The sequence below is a fragment of the Chelon labrosus genome (genome assembly GCF_963514085.1).
Source record: "Chelon labrosus genome assembly, chromosome: 1".
NCBI lineage: Eukaryota > Metazoa > Chordata > Actinopteri > Mugiliformes > Mugilidae > Chelon > Chelon labrosus.
Window position 1 is genome coordinate 32,364,762 of NC_140337.1, and position 23,102 is coordinate 32,387,863.

Here is a 23,102-nt window from a genome sequence, read left to right on the forward strand (position 1 = left end):
AGGCAAAGAAGAAGAAGGATGAGGACGTACTCACTATTGGATTCAGTGTCCATATATGGACATCATTGTTTTTAAGGAAGAGGGGGAAAACCTGATCTCCAGGGGTTTTTTTAAAAGCAAAAAACACCTATTTTTTGTCAAAGGGCTGTACCCAGCCTCAAATGTTAATGAAGCGCAACACTGTATAAAAGGAGATGCGCAACAACATGAAATCAGTCTGAAATCGCATGGCAGCTCTGCCTGCATCAAATCTTGACTTCTCCAGTTACTCTTTTCAACTCTGAAAACACTTCAGATACCAGTAGACGCCAAGAACCTAGTTTACATGTTGAAGTATAGAGGTACAGGCTACTATCTGGCACCATCTGGACGACGGGCCCACATTTTGTGTCCATTCTCAAAGATTTATAAGTGTTTGGTGATAATACACCAGCAGAGAGTTGACATTTAAAAAGACAAATGACAGAAACAACATACGTAAATATAATCCAAGTTCGCAGAGACAGACAGCGGGCCAAACACACTGGCGCCATCTTGACTATCAGCGTATCCATCAACAGCTTTGTGTATTTTCTAGTATTTCAGGGCCTTATTCTCCATTCCATTCCCTCTGCCTTTAACCGTCTTCCGCAGCACGTCGGCAAGCACGCTCACTACGTATAAATCGCGTATTTATTTTTTCAGCTGAGGCTGCATTCAAGTGCACAACCGGCCACAACCTCCAAACGTCAGAAACACATCATAAAACATTTATTGAACGGTAAAATTCGGTAGTCGCACACGTGCTACTAATTGCATTTCACAATTCGCACTGAACAATTTTTACTAGCATTTGCAACGAGGTGCTCGCACTGTCGAGCCCTGATTGTAAATAGATGGCAGATTAAATCTCAGTCCACCTCAACTGTTTAGTGAAGGTTTTTCCAGTCTGACATAGATGGCTTCCTTTACTCCTGAAAGAAGCTACTCGGATGAGTGGTGAAACGTCTTCTCAAAAAACTCTACAAGTCCAGTTGCCTTTTTTAACCTTTGTTGGATATATCATGACCTGGATGACTGAGAACCTTCACAGACATACTGGGTACACTGTCTCTGTTCAATGGAGAATGGGACATATTTCAGACTGGAACCAGTCAAATATGTTTCAAGCCAAATATTTCTCTTCAGTGTGCTCAGAGCTGCTGCTGCTGTCTCTACAGCTGATGATGGGATTTGTTGTCCTCTCAGTCCCCCAGGTGAAGGTGGATTCAGGGGTGGAGTCTGTCCAGCTGACCTGCAAATCCAAAGCTCCCCTGCATGAAGACGCTAAAGTAGAGTGGACGGACAGAGACTACAGGATGGTCCATGTGTATCAGAACGGCTCTGACCAGCCTGAAGGCCAGAACCAGATTTACAGAAACAGAACAAAGATGAATGAAGACCTGCTGAAAATTGGAGACCCCAGTCTGACCCTGCTGTACCCTACAGACAATGACACCAACACCTACACCTGCACGGTCTACGACAAGGAGAGGAACATCCTGATGAAGAAACAAGTGAAGCTCAATGTCAGAGGTCAGTACTGTAGATACAGGTCAGAGGTCAGAGGTCAGTACTGTAGATACAGGTCAGAGGTCAGTACTGTAGATACAGGTCAGAGGTCAGAGGTCAGTACTGTAGATACAGGTCAGAGGTCAGTACTGTAGATACAGGTCAGAGGTCAGAGGTCAGTACTGTAGATACAGGTCAGAGGTCAGTACTGTAGATACAGGTCAGAGGTCAGAGGTCAGTACGGTAGATACAGGTCAGAGGTCAGTACTGTAGATACAGGTCAGAGGTCAGTACTGTAGATACAGGTCAGAGGTCAGAGGTCAGTACGGTAGATACAGGTCAGAGGTCAGAGGTCAGAGAGCTTTTCCAGCTCCTCCTGTTCTCAGATCAGTTCCAGCAGCAACAAGCTGTTGGCATCAGTGGAAGTAGAGAAGGAGCCAGAGCCAACAGGTGAAGCTCTCAGAGATATCACATCCTTAATGAGCATCATGAAAGCAGAAGGAAGTTTATCAGAGACGGCGGCTCACAGCTCTGTTCTCCTGACAGATCAAGTGTTGATCATTCAGAGAAATCCTCTGCTGCTCAACAAGTGACAGAGCAAAGATCAGGTTGATATGAAGAACTTGACAGAGCAACACACACTGATAGTGACCTGTTGATGGCTTTGACTGGATCTATACTGGAGTCAAATATTCATCAGCAGTAGATGGAACTGGAATGAAAGCTTTAACCTGGACTGTGTCCTTTAGTTGGAGGTCCAGAGTCATGGCAACCAGACAGCTTTAGTTTGTTGTGTCTGATAAAGGAGTCACTGCTCAGGACGTCCTGGATGGTGATTGGTAGAAACCAGAACTCACATCAAGACTCTGATCATCTGCAACACCTTTCTAGATCTCTGTCCTGTTCCTTCTGCTCTCATCTGCTTCTGTCCTTCAGCTTTCTCTACAATCATTCAATAAAGTCATGAAAACCTGCTGCTGCTGCTGCTGCTGCTGTCTCTACAGCTGATGATGGGATTTGTTGTCCTCTCAGGCTGTCAGGTGGAGGTGGAGGAGGGGGTGGAGTCTGTCCAGCTGCCCTTCAGAACCACAGAGCTGCCTGAAGACGCTAAAGTGGAGTGGACAGAAAGATACATGAAGGTCCATGTGTATCAGAACGGCTCTGACCAGCTTGAAGATCAGAACCAGATTTACGGAAACAGAACGAAGATGAATGAAGACCTGCTGAAAACTGGAGACCTCAGTCTGACCCTGAAAGACCCCACAAAGAGAGACACCAACATCTACACCTGCACCGTCTACAAGAAGGAGGGAGACATCCTGAGAGAGAAAAGAGTGGAGCTCAGAGTGAAAGGTTTGTTTGTTTGTTTCTTTCTTTCTTTCTTTCTGTCTTTGTCTCTAACTGTCTTGTGTCTCCTCTGCAGACAGACAGACAGTCCAGATCCAGGATGAAACGTCTCCTCTGATGGCTGAAGAGTCAATTTGATCAGGTTGTTGATCTTTGATTATTGATCAGTGAAGGATCTGATGGACGATGGATGAAGAGAGGAGGACGCTTTGTCAGCTCCTAGTCCTGGTCTGAAGACGCTTTAAGGATCAGTGTTGATCATCTCTGTGTTATGGCCCAGTGTGATGACCTCCTCTCCTTGAATCTTGAATCCCCTGACCCCTCCCCTGACGTTGGACCAGTTCCAGTCTGTCCTCCAATCAATCTGCTGTTATTACAACATTTGGTTCAAGGTTCAGACAAACTAACGTCCTTTGACTACATGAAAGACAAGGACTTCATCTGGACTTGTTCTAGCATCATGTATCCAACATTGTATTTTATTTTTCTATTAACGTGCTGATTGCTTTTTTAATGCTTTTCTATTCTGCTGGGAGGTTTGTGTATTTACTGAAGCACCTGAAGAACAAATGCAGCCTGAGATACTAATACTGTCAAAGAGTCCATCTACAGATGGAGTGAAGGAGCAACATGTAGAGGATGGAATGGCTCTAACTGTGATGGAAAGGTCAAAGCTCCAGTAAACCCTCCCTCTCTGTGTTTGTCAAGCTGATGATGAACGCTGTTTGCTGCACTCTTGTTGTCCTGAGCTTCTTTGCAGAGCTTTGATGAATAAAATGAAGCTGAAAGGATTTGCTGGCTGCTTTCTTTTCTGCAGTCTGAGAATCTAAAAGGTGTTCAATCCAGAGTCTAATCTCTCTGAGTCCAGCTCAACCAGTCCCACACAAACTACAACTACAACAACACAGCAGCAGTTTTCCAGGTAACGTCAGGTCAACAACCTGCAGAGGTCACAGTCAGGTCTTCAAATAGTCCAGCAGTCTCTCATTATGTCCTCAGTTCATCTGGAACAGTTCAGAGTGACGTCTCTCTTCATATCTAACAGAATAATATCATATCAAATCCTAAATCAGGCCTGGTTTCAGTTGAATGATGTCCTGCTTGTACAACAGAAGGAAGAATATTTCAATAAAGCTGATAGAAAGCCTGTAGGCCTCCAGACGAGCCTCGCCCTGGAACCAGAGAACAAAATGGAGGGAGGAGTGTTTTCAGTCGCCTCCTCCCCCACTGTTGGAGCTGAATGAGGAAGTGGTTTTATATCCAAAAAAAGTTCAAAAAAGGCAACTGGACTTGTAGAGTTTTTTGAGAAGACGTTTCACCACTCATCGGAGTAGTTTCTTCAGTTCTGGGGGACTGGTGGGAAGTCTGAGGTTTAAATAGGAACTCCTCCTGAAACTTGCTTGATATGTTGACAACCAGAAACTGATGCAGCTAATTTCCACTAACGACTGGGTACTTACCTGTTGCTGAGGGGGGACTGTTTTTGTCCCCGTCCTCTTCCCTGTGAATGTTTCTCTAACGACTCTTGTCCGTCAGAGGTTCCAGTGTCAAGGTGTGAATGAGGTTGAAACTTCTTGGGGACAGAAGTTAAAACTGTAAATAGATGGCAGATTAAATCTCAGTCCACCTCAACTGTTTAGTGAAGGTTTTTCCAGTCACATAGATGGCTTCCTTTACTCCTCCAAGTGTCATCCACGTACCTGAACCAGTGAGTGGGGGTGTTTCCTGTGAAAGAGTTCAGGGCTCTGGTCTCGACCTCCTCCATGTAGAGATTGGCCACAATAGGTGACACTGGTGACCCCATTGCACAGCAGTGTTTTCGCCTGTAGAATCCTCCATTAAATTGGAAATAGGTGGTCGTCAGGCACAGATCGAACAACACGCAGAGTTGGTCTGGGGTGAGGGTGGTCCTACCCGCTAAGGAGTCATCCTTTTGTAGTCTTTTCCTTACTACTCTTGTGGCTTCTCTGGTGGGGATACACGTGCAGAGGGAGGTTACATCATAGGATACAATGGTTTCTTCTGGACCCAGTGTGACGTTGTTAACTTTTTGGACGAAATCCCTGGAGTTTTCAATGTGGTGGGGAGTGTTGCCCTCCAACGGAGACAGGATGGATGCCAGATGTTTAGCAATGTTGTATGTGACCGAGTTTATGCTGCTGAAGATGGGTCTGAGAGGTGCTCCTTCCTTGTGTATTTTAGGAAGTCCATAAATACACGGGATGGCATCTTCTGGATACAAACGGTAGTAAAGGCATCTATCGATTGCCTTCTCCTTCTCCAACTGTTGTAGGTAGTTTATTATTTTGGTTTTGTAGGTGTTGGTTGGGTCTCGTCTCAGTGTTTCATGTGTGTCCTTGTCGCTGAGGAGGTTGTTTATTTTTGTGTGGTAGTCCGTTGTGTTCAACACCACAGTGCACCTTCCCTTGTCGGCTGGCAAGATGGTGATGTCCTGGTCTCTTTGCAGTGACCCCAGCGCCTTCCTTTCCTGCCAGCCGACAAGGTGGTCTTGCCTTTTTTGAACCTTTTTTGGATATACCATGAACTGGATGACTGAGAACCTTCAAAGACAAGTGGTTTTATCAGACTGAGCTGAACTCAACTGCAGTTAGTGTGCCAACCTGGACTGGCTCCTTTCTGGCAGCAGGAAGTTCAAAATGTTGATGTGAGTGAGAGCAGGGGAAGTCTGAGTAGAAGTCATCTGATGCTGGTTTAGAAACAGAGCGGAGAAACCCAAAGCCACAACACTGAAGACCATATGTGCTGGTTGAGAGTAGAAATGGATAGAAACAGGTTGAAGAAGCTGCTGTTCTGTTCAGTCTTCTCATGATCAGGGTCTAAGTAGAGACAGTTCCTGGAAACAAGTCTAAAAGTGTCGGAGCTGCTGAAGCTGCTGCTGATCACATATTTGACTTGATTGATATTAAACAGCTCTACCAAGTATTCACAGACTAAAATCTAGACTAGACGGGACTCTGGCCTCAGGGCGTCCCAGTTATCAGTGAGCAGCAGGTTCAAAGAGGAACTCAGAGATCAGACTGTGTTACTGTTTGAGTGTCTGCTCAAGAGTCAGTCTCTGTAAATTCTAATAATCCGTGTTCCAGACAACGGCAGCTGTATCTCTCTACAGATCTGAAACTCAGAGTCAGACTGAGCGACGGCCTGCAGCTAATAACCGTCTTCAGGGACAGAGGGGAGTCCTGCATGGCTCTGAATGAACCTGGGCCTCGTTAACACAACTAAATGGAGGAGAGTTGTTGTTTGCAGCACAGTCTGAATCAGGAAGTGGTTTCAACGGAGACCTGAGCTCTCCCTTTTTAACCAGCTGCTCTGTAGAGAAACACCTTATGTCGGTGTCATGATGTCATTGTCAAACTATTCTATCTGTTCCTGTCGTTCAGCTCTGTGACTGAAATGGAAGAAACTAAAAGCCCAGAGAGTGACACACATATCTGTAGACAGCAGAATCAAATGTGTGATGTGTGAACAAAAAGTCTCCGTTTTCTTCTTCAGGATTCTGAAGCTGCAGCGTTCACTTCCTGGTTTCCTTCTTTGATATTTGCCGTAACTCTCAGTGTCTGTGTGGATACAAACCTCATACCTTCACGTTCTTGCTCCTCACACGTTACAGACTCCAGAGTCAACTTCATCATGTGTTCATAGACTAACTGAAGCTCCTGTGATGCCCCCTGCTGGCTGCATCTACAGGATGTTTTCATTCATTCATTCATCTTCTATACCCAGTTATTCCCGCCAAGGGTCACGGGGGTCTGCCGGGCGAGAGGCAGGGGTACACCCTGGACTAGAGCTGTCCCAAACGATTATTTTTCAAATGATTAATCTAGCGATTATTTTTTCGATTCGTCGACTAATCTAACGACTAATTATACGATTAGTCTTGAGTTGTTGAAGTTGTGCGTGGCTGTGGATGTGTGCCGCTGAACTGTTGGCTTGTTGCAAATATAAAGTAAAAATAAATAAAGATGAACGTTTGTCTTGCTGTTTGTTTTGGAGTTGCTCTCTACCCTGGACAGATCGCCAGTCCATCGCAGGGCCAACAAAGAGAGACAGACAACCGTTCACACTCACACGCACACCTACGCTAATTTAGAATCACCAATTAACCTATTAACCCATCTTTCAATGGTGGGAGGAAGCTGGAGTACCCGGAGAGAACCCACTGCTCTGCTGTGTCTCAGGTTGTATGTGCAGTGTTTGTGTCTGAGCAGAGAGTGAGCTGAGTGGAGTGAGTCTTTGATGATTCCCTCTACTCGTTTCCTACATCGCTGCACGTACATACAGTCCATGGAAGGAAGTTTTGTCCCTATAATCCTCTCTGCTGTCTTTATGACTCTTTGCAGAGCCTTCCTCTCTGCCTGTGTGGTGTCTGTACCAGACAGTGATGCCTGCGGTGAGGATGCTCTCTATCAGCCCTCTAGGCCTGACTGAGGGGGCGATGGTTCAGACCAGCTTTCCTGAGCAGCCTGATGAAATAGAGCCTTTGCTGGGCTTTTTTCACTGTGGCTGTGGTGTTGAGAGTCCAGCTAAGGTCAGATGTGACCTGCAGTCCCAGGAATCTGTAGCTGTCTGCCCTCTCTACCTCAGTCCCTCTGATGAAGAGAGGCTGTAGAGGGGGAGGATTCTTCCTGAAGTCCCGAATAATATCTTTGGTCTTGTCTGTGTTGAGGACGAGGTCGTTCTCCTCTCCGTAGACCAGTATGTTGTTGACCAGGGCCCTGTATCCTGACTCGTCTCCCCCCTTGATAAGCCCCAGGATGGTGGTGTCATCAGCATATTTGATGATGGTGCCGTCCTGGGTGGAGACGCAGTCGTGTGTGTACAGGGTGAAGAGTTTGGGGCTGAGGCAGCAGCCCTGTAGTGATCCTGTGCTGACCCTGAGCTCAGCAGACACCCATCCTCCCATCTTCACCACCTGTGGTCTGTCGGTCAGGAAATCCAAGATCCAGTTGCAGGTGGGAGTTGGGGCTCCAAGGTCTGTCAGCTTCTCGATCAGTCTGCCTGGGCGGATGGTGTTGAATGCAGAACTGTAGTCCAGGAGGAGCATCCTGTCATACGTTCTGCTGCTCTCCAGGTGTTGCAGGGTGTGGTGAAGGGCTATTGCTACCGCATTGTCCACTGATTGGTTGGGGCGGTATGCAAACTGGAGGGGGTAGACCATGTCTGGGACCGTGTTGTTGATGTGGGTGAGTACTATTTTTTCTAGGCACTTCATGGTGACTGGTGTGAGTGCTACTGGCCTGAAGTCATTTAGGGTGGGTGTGTCTGGTCTTTTGGGGACTGGTATGATGATGGAGGTTTTGAAGATACAGGGGACTACAGCCTGGGATAATGACATGTTGAAGATGTCAGCATACACACCGGCTAGCTGCTCCCCACAGGCCTTCAGTATTCTGGGAGGCACTCCATCGGGTCGCACCGCCTTGTGGGGGTTCACCTTCTTCAGAGCCTTCAGGACCTGTGCAGGTGTAACAGCTTCGTTGACTGACTGAAAAGGAAGTACCGTAAACTTGCAGGGACAAACAGTGCAGCAGCCTAAACAATCCCCCTCACTCTTAAAGGAGCGGCACAATACTACTTTCATCAGTTTGAGAATGAATTCAAAATGACTCTTTATTATATCTATCAGAGGGACCATACAGCTTCCGTTAGTTTGGGAACAAATTGCAAACAACTCATAAATTTAAGAGGTGTGTTTGACTTCAAGAGAGACCATACAGCTGTCAACAGTGTAGGATAGCGATGCACTACGACAACAGAAAATCAAGAGAGCCTGTACAGCTGTCATTAGTGTAGGGGATCATGCCATCCTCTCTTTCTCTCCCCTTCTCTGGAAAGTAAATTTAAGAGATTGTCCTGCAAAAGAACCCTTCTAATGGACCAACCTTTACACCTTAGCCACAGGCCAAGTCCAGATGCTGGACAGACCCTCGATAATGGGCCCTTAAGGGACCTCTCTGAACGCTGAGGACATCAACTGAACCAAAAAGACAGATTTACAATTCAATACAATTTGGAATTTCCTTCTCTCTTTTTCTGATCTAATTAGTCTTGAATTGAAAGAACATCAATGCGATCTCAGGACCTAAAAAGGACAGATGAGGAGTTATCTCTCTGGCTTCGCATGGGCAGAATCTAGAAGCCTTAATGTTATATTCATTATGTTTTAAGTCTGTGATTCATTAATTCTTCCTTTTCAGAGACACATGCAAACATGCAGGACACTTTCTTCCTCCCCCTCTCCCAGAGTGACATGGGGAGTGAAAACAGATAGGGTCGTAAATTCTTTACCTCCCTGAGCAAAATGCCAGTCTTCACTCCTCTGTAAAAACCTAAGTTTGATACTATGTCTATCCAAATTGTAATAACCTGGTAGGTCATATAATGTTTGTCAGGAAGTGCTTAGGATCGCAATGAGACGATTTTGATCCTTGTACGATAAAGCTAGCCCAAATAGACATAATTTGTCACAATAAAGATGGCTCAGCAGTGCCCTCAAGTGGCTATCATTAAAAACATTTTTCTTTCTTTTAAACCATTGTTAAAATGAAAGCATGTTGAACCTAAGGTATGTTCTTATACTAATAGTAGCTATTAGTTTAAATTGTTATTTTAGCAACCATAACCTTTTCCCTTATTAGCAAAATATCATCTGTAAAGAAAACCTGATGTTATTAATTTACTGATGTTTTACAGTTATTTTGATTTGGTCATTCAGATACGTCATCTTGTTATGTTGTAATGTTGAATGTTGCTGCATAGGCAAAACATTGCTAATGAGCCATGATGAGTGATGGAATGATTAAATTAAGTAATATAAAGTAGGGTAAGAAGATCAGGTAATAAATTCGCCCTGAATAATTAACACATAAAACCAGAGGGACACGCTCTTCTCTGCACGTTCCTTTTTACTTTCTTTCAAACTTTCTTTTTGACTTTTTACTTTTCACTTCTTTTCTGGTCAGACCTTATTTCCCCAACATGCAATTTTTGTAGTAAACTTTAATTCTTAAAGTTTATTCATTTTTCTATTCTACACGTAGAAGTACTAATTAAGAAAGCCAACCTTGTTTATAAGTTATCCAGTGTAGTCAGCTGGGATATCAGAGCAAGACCCAGTCTCTTCCACGGATCAAGAAACCAAAATGCTGTCGCCATAGGATCCGTGATAATCCGGTCACCTACAAAGACACTGTGAAGTTGCAATCTACTGCGTTCGGCTGAACACCTACAAAGCTCTCAAGAGAAGCTGAGTGTTGGAGTGCAGACCACGCAACAAGCACCTGTCTACTGGTCCCAGAGAGACCTGCATCAGCTGCACCGTTTCTCACCACTTACTTCGTCACACCTGAGCACGCCGATGCTTCACGGTCACCGTGCCGAGAAGACTCTACGAAAAAAGTAGGCTCAATCGTTGCTACTGTTACCTGTTTGAGACAAGAGTTGGTGTCATTACTTTGAAACTCCCCACAACAACAGAAAATCAAGAGAGACTGTACAGCTGCCATCACTTGGAGAATAGTGTCAAAATGCCTCTTCAGTATAAAATCTTTCAGAGACCATACAGCTGTCAATACAGGCCGCCAGGGGGCGCTAGGGGGGCCTCAGACAATTAGAGGGAAGATAAGAAAAAGAAATTAGAAAAATGAAAAAAAAATCAGATTATTTTCAACCATTGTTATAAAATATAATGGAATTATTTTTAAGTCATTATTATAAAACATAATTATTAATAATATATCATATCTAAATGTTATTTGCCATGCTCATCTTTCTGATTCCCTGCCAGTCAAAACATCGTTCATGACCTCATAATCTGGCGGTGGCACCATTTATCAAGCTGCTTTGCTCCTCAAGCTAGCATGTAGCTAGCACAAAATGGACAGGTTTTTGACAAGAAAGAGACAGACCAACAGCCCTGTCGTGGAGGACACTGCTGCAAAAAAAAAACTAAGAACTCCTGGCCAACTAAAATCAGAAAATATGAGGCAGCACTTATGCTAAACAAATGTAATAGTTATTGAATAGTGAATAAAAGTAAGAAAAAACATTATAAAAAATGACATTTCTTTACATATTTTGTAGCATTGTCTGTAGGTTTGCAAAGAGGGTCCCCGACCAGAAGCTAATGCTGTTTGTGGGGCCTTGGCATGGAAAAGTTTGGGAACTCCTGTCCTAACCAATCATAAGTTTAAGAGATGTCAAAGGTATCAAGAGAGAACATACAACTGTCAACAGTGTAAGATATCAAAGCAACACAATAACAGAAAATCAAGAGAGTCTGTACAGCTGCCACCAGTGGGAGAACAATGTCAAAATGAGTGTTCAGTGTGAAATCTATCAGAGAAACCATACAGCTGCCATTAGTTTGACAAATATTTCCAAACCGCTCATCAGTTACTGCTGTCACATGTTTCAAGAGAGACCATACAGCTGTCAACAGGGTAAGATTTCACATCTCCACAACAACAGAAAATCAAGAGAGACTGTATAACTGCAATCTAAGTGAGAACAATTTTAAAACTCCTCATCAACATGAAATCAATCAGAGAGAAGATAAAGCTACTATTATTCATTCATTCATTCATTCATCTTATGCACCCGCTTATTCCTGTTAAGGGTCGCGGGGGTTTGCTGGAGCCTATCCCAGCTGTCATCGGGCAAGAGGCGGGGGTACACCCTGGACAGGTCGCCAGTCTGTAGTCTGTGTCACAGAGACACAGACAAGCTACTATCAGTTTGAGAACAATTTCTAAACAACTCATCAATTTAAGAGCTGTGTGAGTCTTCAAGAGAGACTATACAGCTGTCAGCAGTGCAAGATTTCAAAGCATCACAAGAGAAAATCAAGAGAGATTGTACAGCTGCCATCACTTGGAGAATAGTGTCAAAATGCCTCTTCAGTATAAAATCTTTCAGAGACCATACGGCCGTCAATACTTTGTAAAATATTTCCTAACCGCATCAATTTAAGAGCTGACATAGGATTCAAGAGAAACTATACAGCTGTCAACAGGGTAATATTTCAAAATCAAGAGAGCCTGTATAGCTACAGATACAGTCAGTGCTGCTGTCTTCTTTCACTGTTGTGTCTTGTATGGAGGGTGACATTAAGCAGGTTGTAGTGTGGCTGCCTACAGCATGATCTTGAAGTCTGGCTTTACTACTCCAATGCTTCCTACAGCCACTAGATGGTGCTCAACCCAAAGTGGCTTTCACCACATTGTTTGATTGGCCTAAATGTCAACTGGCACTAAATGAGATGCAAGGAATAAAAAGCTGTAAGAAACGACACTAAAGTGTTCCTAAATGTTTAGACACCAACACACATCCAGCAGATCAAACTCAGCCAGCAGCCTCTGGACTAGAATTAGACCAGAAGTAGTTTGACAGATATTTAAATATCTTTCCTCTTCTTTCTGCAGCAGCTACCAGTTAACACTTTGACATGAGAATAGAAGAGAAACAAAACACATGATCACAGAAACACTGACAGAAAAGATGTTTGGTTTATTATTATTGTATCTTGATAGATTTTCCAGTACGATGTCAGTAAACAATACCCAGGTACATGATGTATTCTTTAGGCAGGGACATTGAGACGAGTCCCATACAAACAAACACTGTCATTGGTTCAGTACATGTGATGCTCTGTAGTGACATCATCCAATCCATCCATCCTCATCATCCAATACCTGTTCAGCCTGGGTGGGTGGGGCTGTAACCATGGAGATGGTCAGGTCAGTTCCTTTAGTGATGAAAAGTAGATCATTTATCAACAGTCAGTACATGAAGAGTTCAGACAAGCAACTGTCAATCATCCACTGGTTGATGGTGAGAGTTTGTGAGGTCAGTGATTCAGAGTGTTACCTGTTGGTCTGTGTCGACATAAAGACACCATGAGGAGAGTGGAGATGAAGTATGGACAGAACACCACCAGGTGGCAGACCAGTCTGAGGACAAGCTGGAGGGAGGATGGTGGAGGGGGTGGTGGAGGGGGTGATGCTCCTGTGGTGGGTGGGGCTCCATAAGAGGTCTGAGCTCCAGAGGTGGGCGGGGCTAAGGTTGTAGGTTTCTCTGTAGAGAGAATCTCATCTGGTCAGGTGAACATGTGGATGAAATAAGAGTTGAAATCAAAGTGAAGCTCCTCACCTGTGACAGTGATCCAGCTGGATGGAGACTCTCCATGACCACTGATGTGACACTTGTAGAGGCCTTCATCAGACCTGGTAACATGGTGGATGGTCATGTGACCTGTAGACTCAGTCCTGATCAAGGAGCCATCTTTATAGAAACCAGCTGAGAGGATGGAGAGAGTGGTCTTTGTTTTACAGAGCAGAGTGACGTCATCTCCCTCCATCACAGGGAGGACAGGACTCTGCAGGATCACTGGTCCACCTCAACACAGAGACAAACTACAGCATTTCATCCATTTCCACACAGCTTCATCAATACTAACTCCACAGTCTGAGCTTACCAGAGACAGTGAGGTTGATGCTGTTACTGGTTGCTCCCTCTCTGGACTCACACCAGTAAACTCCACTGTCCCTGGTGAAGATACCGCTGATGTAACAGGAAGAACCAGCTGGTTTTCCCCAGTCCTCACACTGAGTCTTCTGTTCTGTGGTGGTATTTCTCCTCAGAGTCCATCCAGCAGAGCTGTCGTCCTCCTCACAGCTCAGAGACACAGAGTCTCCTTTAAAGACCTGAGAGCTGCTGGGACTCACAGTCAGACGAGCTGGGAGGAAGAGAGAAGGTTTAACAGTGTACGTGTCTTAATAATACAATGACAATTATTTGTTAATTTTGCCTACACAGTAATTAGAAAATCTAGTACAACTGAATACACAGTTTCATAAATTCTGTTGAGAAGCAGTTTTTCGTTGACAAAACATTTCCTAACCTTGGTTTGTTGTGCTGAACAGCAGAAAGCTCAGAACTAAAGAGAAATGACACTCAGGTTAGTTTGAGGTTTCACATTTAGTGAGAGATCACCGACCTCTGTCACAGACCTGTTTCATATTCATCACTGAGATCAGAGATCGATGTTTGTTTCTCTTCTTTACGTACAAAGTATTTTCAAGTGTCTTTAAAATGGCAACACTGTATAAAACAGTCGGAACCTATTCTGATAATATTACAGGGAAACATTTACAATATCTATTTATTACATGTTAATCCAGTCAAAGTATAAACTATTATTTTAAGGACTGTTCACTTTCGTGAAGTTTATTGGAACCAAAACTTCATACATGGTTCCCACATAGACAGGAACTCGGTGTAAAAACTAAAGTGAAAGCTAATTTAATTAGACAACAGAACAGCTGCAGACTTGTGTTCTAATCTAGAATGACACTAAAGGTTTCTGTCAAATATTTGTCAAGACATGAAAACAGAGTGAACTTACAGAGCAGATGCAGCAGAGATGCTTCCTCCATACCGTCTTTTGACGATGTCACACGATATAACGACACTCTAATCAGTTCACTGCTACACCAAGTAAATCCCTCCTCCTTCCTCTGACTGTCAGTGCTGTGGTTTCCTGTCCACTAATATTTATGAGAAAATTTTCTTTGTTTGTTTTGGATAAAGCAGAGAAAATTAACGATAAAAGACAATAATAAATAACTCATGAATAAAAATGGACTCTGTGGGCGTTTGCCTTTCTTGACAAAAGTACTTAACCTAAAATAAAGTTAGACTTTGTAAGAAACAGGAACTGGACTGGGTGGCTCATTGCAACAAAGCCACTACTCACCACTTCCTCAGGATTGGAGTCTCCTATCTAGCACCTTGAAATAAACTTTTCTACAGAGACTGAGCAGTGTGGTACCCACTCACCCTTTCCAAAAATTAAACCCACCCACCTGGTCAGCCACTCCACAGATCCTGTTCCTATCCTCATTAGACATTGAAGAGGCATGTCAGCCAAGATGACCCAACAAGGCACATATGGCATCTTGTCACAGAGGAGGTTTTTAACAGAGAGAGATTCCTTTCCTTGAGTTCCTCAAGGACATGTTGGCCAGATTCAAGAGGTCCTAAAATTCCTTCTTGCACTGAGTGAAAGCATCTCCAACCTAGGTTAGTAGTTCTCTTCCCTGGGGGAACACATGCTGAGCAAAGACTTGCTTCTCCTTTTGGAGTTGCCGGACAATTTGCAAGAACAGCCTTTCTGGTCTCCAAGGACCTGACTGATGCTGGCTGATGTCCATCCTGATTCTCAGTTATCAATATGATAAAGACAGACAATGAAAGTGGAAAGAGTGAAGAGTGGTGATGATGAACGTCCAGTGAGCCAAATGGACATCAACTGAACTATTACAGTTCAGTCTGGAAGATATCCTCAACCAAACAACAGCCTAACCAAAATATGCAGAACCTCTTATTTTTACATATTATCTAATTCAGTAATTTTCCTTCACACCATGATTGAGCATAACATACTCACAACTATACACTGAACATGTTATCTTTAAAACAGTTTTTCTTTTTCATCTTGACAATAAGTCTCTAAAGATTCCCAGTCATCCAGATGATGAAATATGGAAAACAAAGTGAAAAAAAATTAAGTTCATCAGCCTGTAACAAGCTTAGACATGGGAGAATGGGCGAGCCAGGCTGACAAGCACACAGGTATAAATGGTCCGCACCAGTGTAGGCTACATACGTTGGTTATGGTGTCTATGTCCCACAGAGGCATAAACTGCACTTAAGTCTGGATGGTGGAGCTGCAGATTTTTAGAATCAAATGAGTGTGAGTGATAAAGCTGGAGATGAAACATCTTGTAAAGAAAAAGAAAATTAATATGTCCTGAGATATGCCTTGAAACTGTTAAGCCAGTTAGCTAGGCAGAGATCATATCTATTGGAAAAAAAGCGATGCAATAAAATTAAAAGGGGTAAGGATACCTGGAGCCTTGGAACTATGGAGGTGGAAGGCCCTGAGAATTTTTCTTATGAGCGTGTCAAAAAGATCGAACAAACCTGTAGTTAAACATGATTATACAAAGGGATTAGACCGAGGTGTGCTTGTGTGTGCAGTGACAATAAATAGAGCATTGTCTGGTCAACATCTTGTTGTATGTCAACAGCATTTTGCTATTTCATTAGCCTTTTAGCCATTAGCCTGTGTAATAGCCCTCATTGGCATATTCATTACCTTATACAAACATACATTACTTATCCAGCCAAGCTAGTGCAGTTAGCTGTTAAGACGTATCCATTGGCTTTGTTCACAATAACCCAAGCCATGTTTGTTTTCCAGCCTTCCTGCTAGCTTGGCAGAACTTCGGCTCACACAACACAAAACTCTTCTGTTTGATCTTTTTAAGTTAAGTCGTGTTCATAACCATTCAGGACATAGTTGTCGTCATCTGAGGATTTATCTTTAGTGTCCATGCTTGGTTTATCTATCAAGTGTATTCCTGTTGACTGTTTTGCCTCCAACACAAAAGGGGTCTACCAGAGGATTCGGAGTACACTTGGAATGACCTCAGTTTGTGTCAGGAGTGTCTGAAGCCGATGCCTTTGCTCCACAAACACCTTCCTCTATTTGAGGCATTGCTCTGTCTCAGTCTAATCACCAATAATTTATGACCCAGAACTCTTATTGCTCATAATAAACTCTTTAGTTGCATTACTGTTACTGCACCAGGTCTATCTACAGTTATAGCAAACATTTCATTGTTTCATGTAAAATGAGAAAGAAATTAAATTAAGGATGCAGTTGCAGCAGGTTTTCAGTTTTTTTCTCTTCTTAACACCTCTGGTGGAAATGTTTGTGAAACAGAGAAGTGGACGTCCAAAATCAGTTTCCTGCTATTTGTCAAAGCTGACACATCTCAGAACAAGACACAATGCACACACTTGATACAGAGAAGTGACACTACCACAGCACCTGATCAGACTACAGTTCAGTGCAGTCAGCAGGAGGAAGTTGCTGCTGTGGTTTTACATGCAGAGTTCTAAAGTTCTACATTAATAACTGGATCAAGAGACAGTTTGAGAGGCTGAAAACTCCCAGCAGAGGATCTCTGTTCTCATCAGTCTCTTTATTCTCTCATGGTTTCAGAAAGTCTAATTCCATCCTCACAACAAACCAGTGATGAATGGATCCTACTAACAACTACTGAGTGTGGACCAGAGCTCAGAGTTAAACACTAACTACACATCAGTTCATCACAATGTGACACTGAGTCCAACACACACTGACCTGCATTAAAGTCCATCAACAGCAGCTGGACTCTGGTTGATCTTCATTTAAATCAGTCAGAGCTTTACTTGGTCAGATACATCAGATGTTTATATTCTGAGACGTAGATATGAATGAATGAAAGCTGTTCACAGTCCATGTTGTTTCCATGACAACTGTTTCTATCACTTGTCACATGAGGCTCTAATGAGTCTATAAAGTCTTATTGACTCTAATTCATAATCAGGTCAAATCTACAGAACTCTGTTCAAACCTATGATTACCTCCTGTGTTAGGAGATTATTAAGACATTAAGGATTATTGTTACTGTTTTATTATTGTTTAATTTATTATCTTGTAAATGAATGTTTCTGAATAACTAAGCTGGTGTGTTTAATGTTGGAGAGAGTGAACGTTGCCTCTACTGTGAACCAGAGAACAGAATGAAGAGAGACAACAACACAAGGAGGAGAGGAGAGGAACCAGGAGGAGGTGTAGATGTAGGAGGAGGTGTGTATGTAGTAGGAGGTGTGGTGGTGGGTTTCTCTAGAATGAAGCAAAGCTAATAATGAACTGATGTCTCATTGTGAATGTTGAAAGCTGCTGAAGAATCATCTCTGACCTCCTCACCTGTGACAGTGATCCAGCTGGATGGAGACTCTCCATGACTGATGATGTGACACTTGTAGAGGCCTTCATCAGACCTGGTAACATGGTGGATGGTCATGGAGCGCCCCCGGGTGACTTCCGGGGGCGCTCCTCTGTGTGCGACCCACTACAGCCAGCACCGTCTTTTAGTTGTTTTTATGTTGTTTTTATGTTTAAGTGATTTTTGAACGCTGTGTGCGTGTGTGTATAACGACGGAGTACAGAGATGTGGAATCTGTGGTCGTCTTCGCAACTTTTTTCACTTGTTTTTATCGTTACGCTGGTTTGCTGCACCTGTCGAGGGGCGAATACTGCCCAGCAGCATGGATACCGCCTTGTTTTTACCAGAGAGCTTCTCCTGTCACTACGTTCTTCAACGGAGGGAGAGATACCGATCACAATACCGGCAGAGATTTTTGTGCCTCTCCACATTGACCGGAACCCCCCAAGGCGGCCACCGCGGAGGAAAAGAGGTAGGAGGGGAGGCATCAAGCGCAGAGTTAAAAAGTTCTGCCTTGATGATCGACGCCGGCTGCCCCCTCTGCCCTCGGTCTTTTTATCTAATGCGCAGTCCTTGAGGCGCAATATTGACGAGCTGGAGAGCCTGGTAAAATTAAGACAAGAGATTAAAGAGTGCTGCCTGCTGGGGATCACTGAGACCTGGCTGAATGAGAGCGACCTGGACAACGAGATGGCGCTCACAGGCTTCGGCTGTCCCATCAGACTGGACCGCTCCAGGGAGATGACAGGGAAGAGCCGTGGAGGAGGCGTCTGCTTTTATGTAAATCAGAGGTACTGTAAAACTATTCATGTGCGGGAAAAAATCTGTACTCCCGACATCGAGTTACTCACTCTGTCTTTACGCCCCTTCTATTTACCACGTGAGTTCCCTCAGCTGTTTTTCACGCTGATGTACTGTCATCCCCGGGCCAACGCTACTGCAGCCACACAAGTGATCATGGATTTATCTCAGCGGCTGGATACTATTTGCAGTGAGGCTCCCAAATTTTACATGGGGGATATGAACCATGTCCGTTTAGACAAGGTCTTGCGGACATATGAACAATATGTGACTTGCCCAACCACGCAAAGAAACACCACACTGGACTTGTGTTTTGGCAACGTAAAGGAAGGATATAAGTCTCTTCTCATGCCAGGGTTGGGGGCTTCATACCACAACAGCATCTTCCTTGTGCCAACGTATGAACCTTGTATTAGACGTCGGGAGGGAGAATCAAAAACTGTTAAGCTCTGGACAGAGGACAGCATATCCTCCCTCCAGGCTTGTTTTGAGTGTACGGACTGGAAATGTTTTTTCGATGGTTGTGGGGACAATATTGATGAACTTTCGGACACTGTCTCGTCCTATGTCACCTTTTGTGTGGACACTGTTATCCCAACCAAAACTGTTGTCACTTTCCCTAACAATAAACCGTGGGTAACCAAAGATCTAAAAACAGTTATTAATAAGAAGAAAAAGACCTTCTTTACTGGTGACTCACTGGAGAGAAAGTCTGTATCCAGAGAGGTTAGGGCTGAAATAGTCAAAGCCAAAAGTAAGTATAGGGAAAAAATAGAAAAACAATATATAAATGGCGACCTTGGGTCAGCATGGCGAGGGATTAAATCTATGGCTGCAATTAATCAGCATGGTAATGAACCCAAGCAACTTATCAGTCTAAACAGTGTTCAGGATGACTGTTTGCCTGATGCTTTTAACACTTTCTTTTTACGATTTGAAAGGTCTGATTTCATGCATGATGTCTCCAGGTTGAAGAACTCTTTGACACCATGTAGTGGCATTCACATATCTCAAGAACAAGTTGAGGTTCTATTTAAGAAAACAAAAAAGAGGAAAGCCTCAGGCCCGGACCTTATCTGTGGTCACACACTACACCACTGTGCTGAACAACTCAGTGGTGTTTTTTCCCATCTTTTTCAATTGTGTGTTGATACCTGCAAGCTCCCAACAATTTGGAAATCTTCCACTGTTATTCCTATTCCCAAAATAAATAGACCTAGGGAATTACAAGATTTCAGACCGGTGGCGCTTACTTCTCTTGTAGTAAAAAACCTTGAGAAAATCCTAAAAGAAGAGGTTCTCAGCTTGGTCGAGGACAAACTTGATCCACTTCAATTTGCCTATCAGAGGAATAAAGGAGTGGATGACGCTAAGCTTTTTATCTTGGACAAAATTTATAAGCATCTGGAGAAACCCAAATCTCATGCCAGGCTTTTATTTGCTGACTTCTCATCAGCTTTTAACAAAATGCAGCCTTACATTTTGATTGAGAGGCTTGCTTCTCATTTTAATCTGCCCGACCAGCTTTTAGCCTTGTTCTTAAACTTTCTGACTGATAGGACACAGAGGGTTTTAGTAAATGGGGTTACATCAAAAACCCAAGTCTCCAACACAGGTTCCCCACAAGGCTGTGTACTTTCCCCGCTCCTGTTCATTTTATACACGGATAGCTGCAGGTCTCTTAAAGAGGACAGCTTTTTCGTTAAATTCTCTGATGATACTGCTCTGATGTCACTCCTCCATGGCGCAGAGTCAGACCACGGACGTGCGCTTCCTGATTTTGTAAAGTGGTGTGACGACAGCCTTCTCGACCTTAATGTTCTTAAAACTAAGGAACTCATCATCGATTTTAGAAAAAAAGGGACAAATACCTCAGTATGCAGGATCCATGGTGAGGATGTGGAGATCGTAAATTCTTATAAATATCTGGGTACGGTTTTTGATTGTCAACTGAAGTTTGAAATTAACTCTGATTCAGTGGTCAAACGTGCCCAGCAGAGAGTCCATTTATTGCGCAGGATTAATTCCTTCGGGGTCTCCAGTTCTATACTGTGCACTGTGTATTTGTCATATATTGAGAGCCTTCTTACCTTTTCTTTCATTTGTTGGTTTGGTAACATTACAGTGAAGGACCGAAACTGTTTAAATAATATTGTGAAAGTCTGCTCCAAAATTATTGGAATTCAAATGTGCGACCTGAATTCTCTTTGGGAGAAACGTGTCCTCCAAAAAGCAAAAAGTCTGATGAACCAACATCATATTCTGGAAGATGAATTTGTTCTTATGCCATCAGGTCGGCGTTACTTGCAGCCTCCCAGAAAGACAAACCGTTACGCAAGATCATTTATTCCTTCAGCAATTACACTACTAAATACTGAGCTGAGGAAATAATTATTGACTGATCTGTTCTTGGCACAATGCACTTTAGGAGCTACGGATATGTGCAATCCATCTTCCATTTATTTATTTATTTATTACTGTGTTTTTATTAAGCACACATTATCTTTTATTCTGGGCTGCTATTTCTATTTTTATTTTTATTTTTATTTTTATCTTATTTTTATTTTTCTCTATCAGGACAAGCAGTTATTTGTATTCTTTTTATCATTATCTATTCTGCTTCTGATGTCTTTTTATTTATAAATTGTATTTGGACCCAGACCTCATCGCGTTACTCCTGCTATATACTATTGCTGTGTGAATGGTTGTATGTCTAGATGGTGGATTGTAGAAACTGAATTGCTCTTCGGGGATTAATAAAGCTTTCTGTATCTGTATGTGACCTGTAGACTCAGTCCTGATGAAGGAGCCATCTTTATAGAAACCAGCTGAGATGATGGAGGGAGTGGTCTTTGTTTTACAGAGCAGAGTGACGTCATCTCCCTCCATCACAGGGAGGACAGGACTCTGCAGGATCACTGGTCCACCTCAACACAGAGACAAACTACAGCATTTCATCCATTTCCACACAGCTTCATCAATACTAACTCCACAGTCTGAGCTTACCAGAGACAGTGAGGTTGATGCTGTTACTGGTTGCTCCCTCTCTGGACTCACACTGAAATACAACTAAAGTACTACTGCAAATAAAGACATGCTAAGGCTGACGCTAGCAGAGAAACGGTCCAAATCCTCTGGACAGCAGTCAGTTAACAACGTCACCAAACGTCCTGTGGTAACAGAGAGAAGGAGGCTGCACGTCAACTGTTTGATAAAGTTATTAGAGCTTTAGCTGCACTTTTTTCTTCTTTTCAGGAGTCTGTCAGGGCCAGAGGGCTGGGGATTGTAAAAATGTACATATGCTTATACAAGTTTGTTGTGTTATCACTGTATCTTACAGCCTTTTTACAAATAGTACAACTTGCTATCGTTTCATTTTCGCCCCGAAAATATAACCAAACAGCTCTACTCTTTCTCTCTGCCATTCTCCTGCTATGTCTCTGCGTTGTGTTTAATCCATTGCTGCTGCCGCACCTGGCTGGTGGAGGTGGGCGGAGTTCGGTCACCTGGCGTCGCGGAGTCACGTGACGGTAAAACAAAAGGCTTGTTCGACTTCATGCAGATCTGTGCAGATCTGACTTGACGTGATGCATGCTAGGTTGTTCATGCTCATAGACCTCGAATATGATTGGTTAAAATGAACTTGTTCAACCCAGCATGCATCACGTTAAGTCAGATCTGCACAGATCTGCATGAAGTCGAACACGCCTAAACACAGGAGGGGGAGGAGGAGCAAAATGAGTCTGCTCTGCTCTGTGACAGCAGCGGCATTTAGACAGAGTCAGGTTACAGCCTCTTATTGGTATCGATATTTGGATCGATCCCCCCATGTTGACATAATGTGTATGACTGAGATGTATTCTGTACATACTGGTTCCACTCCACAAGGGGGTGCTGTTGATTGTCTAGGGGTGAAGTGTGATTGGTGACATCACGTCACGTGTATGGATGGGTGTTCCCTTTTTGCCGACCCCTCTCACCCTCTCTCTCAACTTGATGGCTCATAGAGAGCAGTGTTGTTTGCCTAAATAAATATGCCGCAAAGTCTGAAGAAGATTTTCGCCTCCTCTACTTTCCTGTGCTGCAACTGTCATCCTGTTGCGTGTTAATGTGTACATGCTAACAGGTTATGGGCCCAGGAACGACGACAATAATTGCAACGACAGAAAGTTTGGCGATAAACATGTTAGCTAAAAGTGTGGTAGCTAGTTTAGCGCGGTGGAACCGGGGAGCTAAGCTAAGCAGAGAAGAATGGCAAACCAAAACAAGACAAAGTGGCCAACATTCGACGGTAGGGCCGAAAAATATGAGCTCTGGGAAGAACGGATGCTGTGTTGCATGCACCGTATTGGATTAAAAGAGACTATTCTGAACGAGCCTGGCGCACCACTGACCGCGGCGGGACAAGCCGAGGATGACAAGCTGAATGCTGACGCATACTGGGCGTTGGCACCACTACTGGACAACGTGAGTTTGGGACTAATATTCAGAGACACTAAAAACAAGGGACGTGAGAGTCTGCAAGTGTTGAGAGAGCATTACATTGGCAAAGGTAGGCCACGA

The 23,102-nt window shown here is 43.5% G+C and overlaps 1 protein-coding gene across 1 annotated transcript; it reads right to left on the bottom strand.

Annotated features, from left to right (window-relative positions):
• Nucleotides 1–12,385: 12,385 nt before the first annotated feature.
• On the bottom strand, nucleotides 12,386–14,510 carry LOC311487339 (Fc receptor-like protein 5). Its single transcript, XM_084543589.1, has 6 exons — nucleotides 14,303–14,510; nucleotides 13,799–13,834; nucleotides 13,373–13,633; nucleotides 13,048–13,293; nucleotides 12,766–12,972; nucleotides 12,386–12,643 (listed from the first exon to the last, which is right to left on the bottom strand). The coding sequence occupies exons 1-6, from the start codon at nucleotides 14,331–14,333 to the stop codon at nucleotides 12,558–12,560; spliced, it is 867 nt and encodes a 288-aa protein (XP_084399715.1). The 5' UTR covers nucleotides 14,334–14,510; the 3' UTR covers nucleotides 12,386–12,557.
• Nucleotides 14,511–23,102: the final 8,592 nt, after the last annotated feature.

What these genes read in the sequence shown, in the direction of transcription:
- LOC311487339 (XM_084543589.1), bottom strand. Translation starts at nt 14,333, where the DNA reads ATGGAGGAAGCATCTCTGCTGCATCTGCTCT. An exon ending in ATCTCTGCTGCATCTGCTCT is followed by an intron (nt 13,835 to 14,302) that starts GTAAGTTCACTC and finishes ATTTCTCTTTAG; the next exon opens with TTCTGAGCTTTCTGCTGTTC. An exon ending in CATCAACCTCACTGTCTCTG is followed by an intron (nt 13,294 to 13,372) that starts GTAAGCTCAGAC and finishes CTCTGTGTTGAG; the next exon opens with GTGGACCAGTGATCCTGCAG.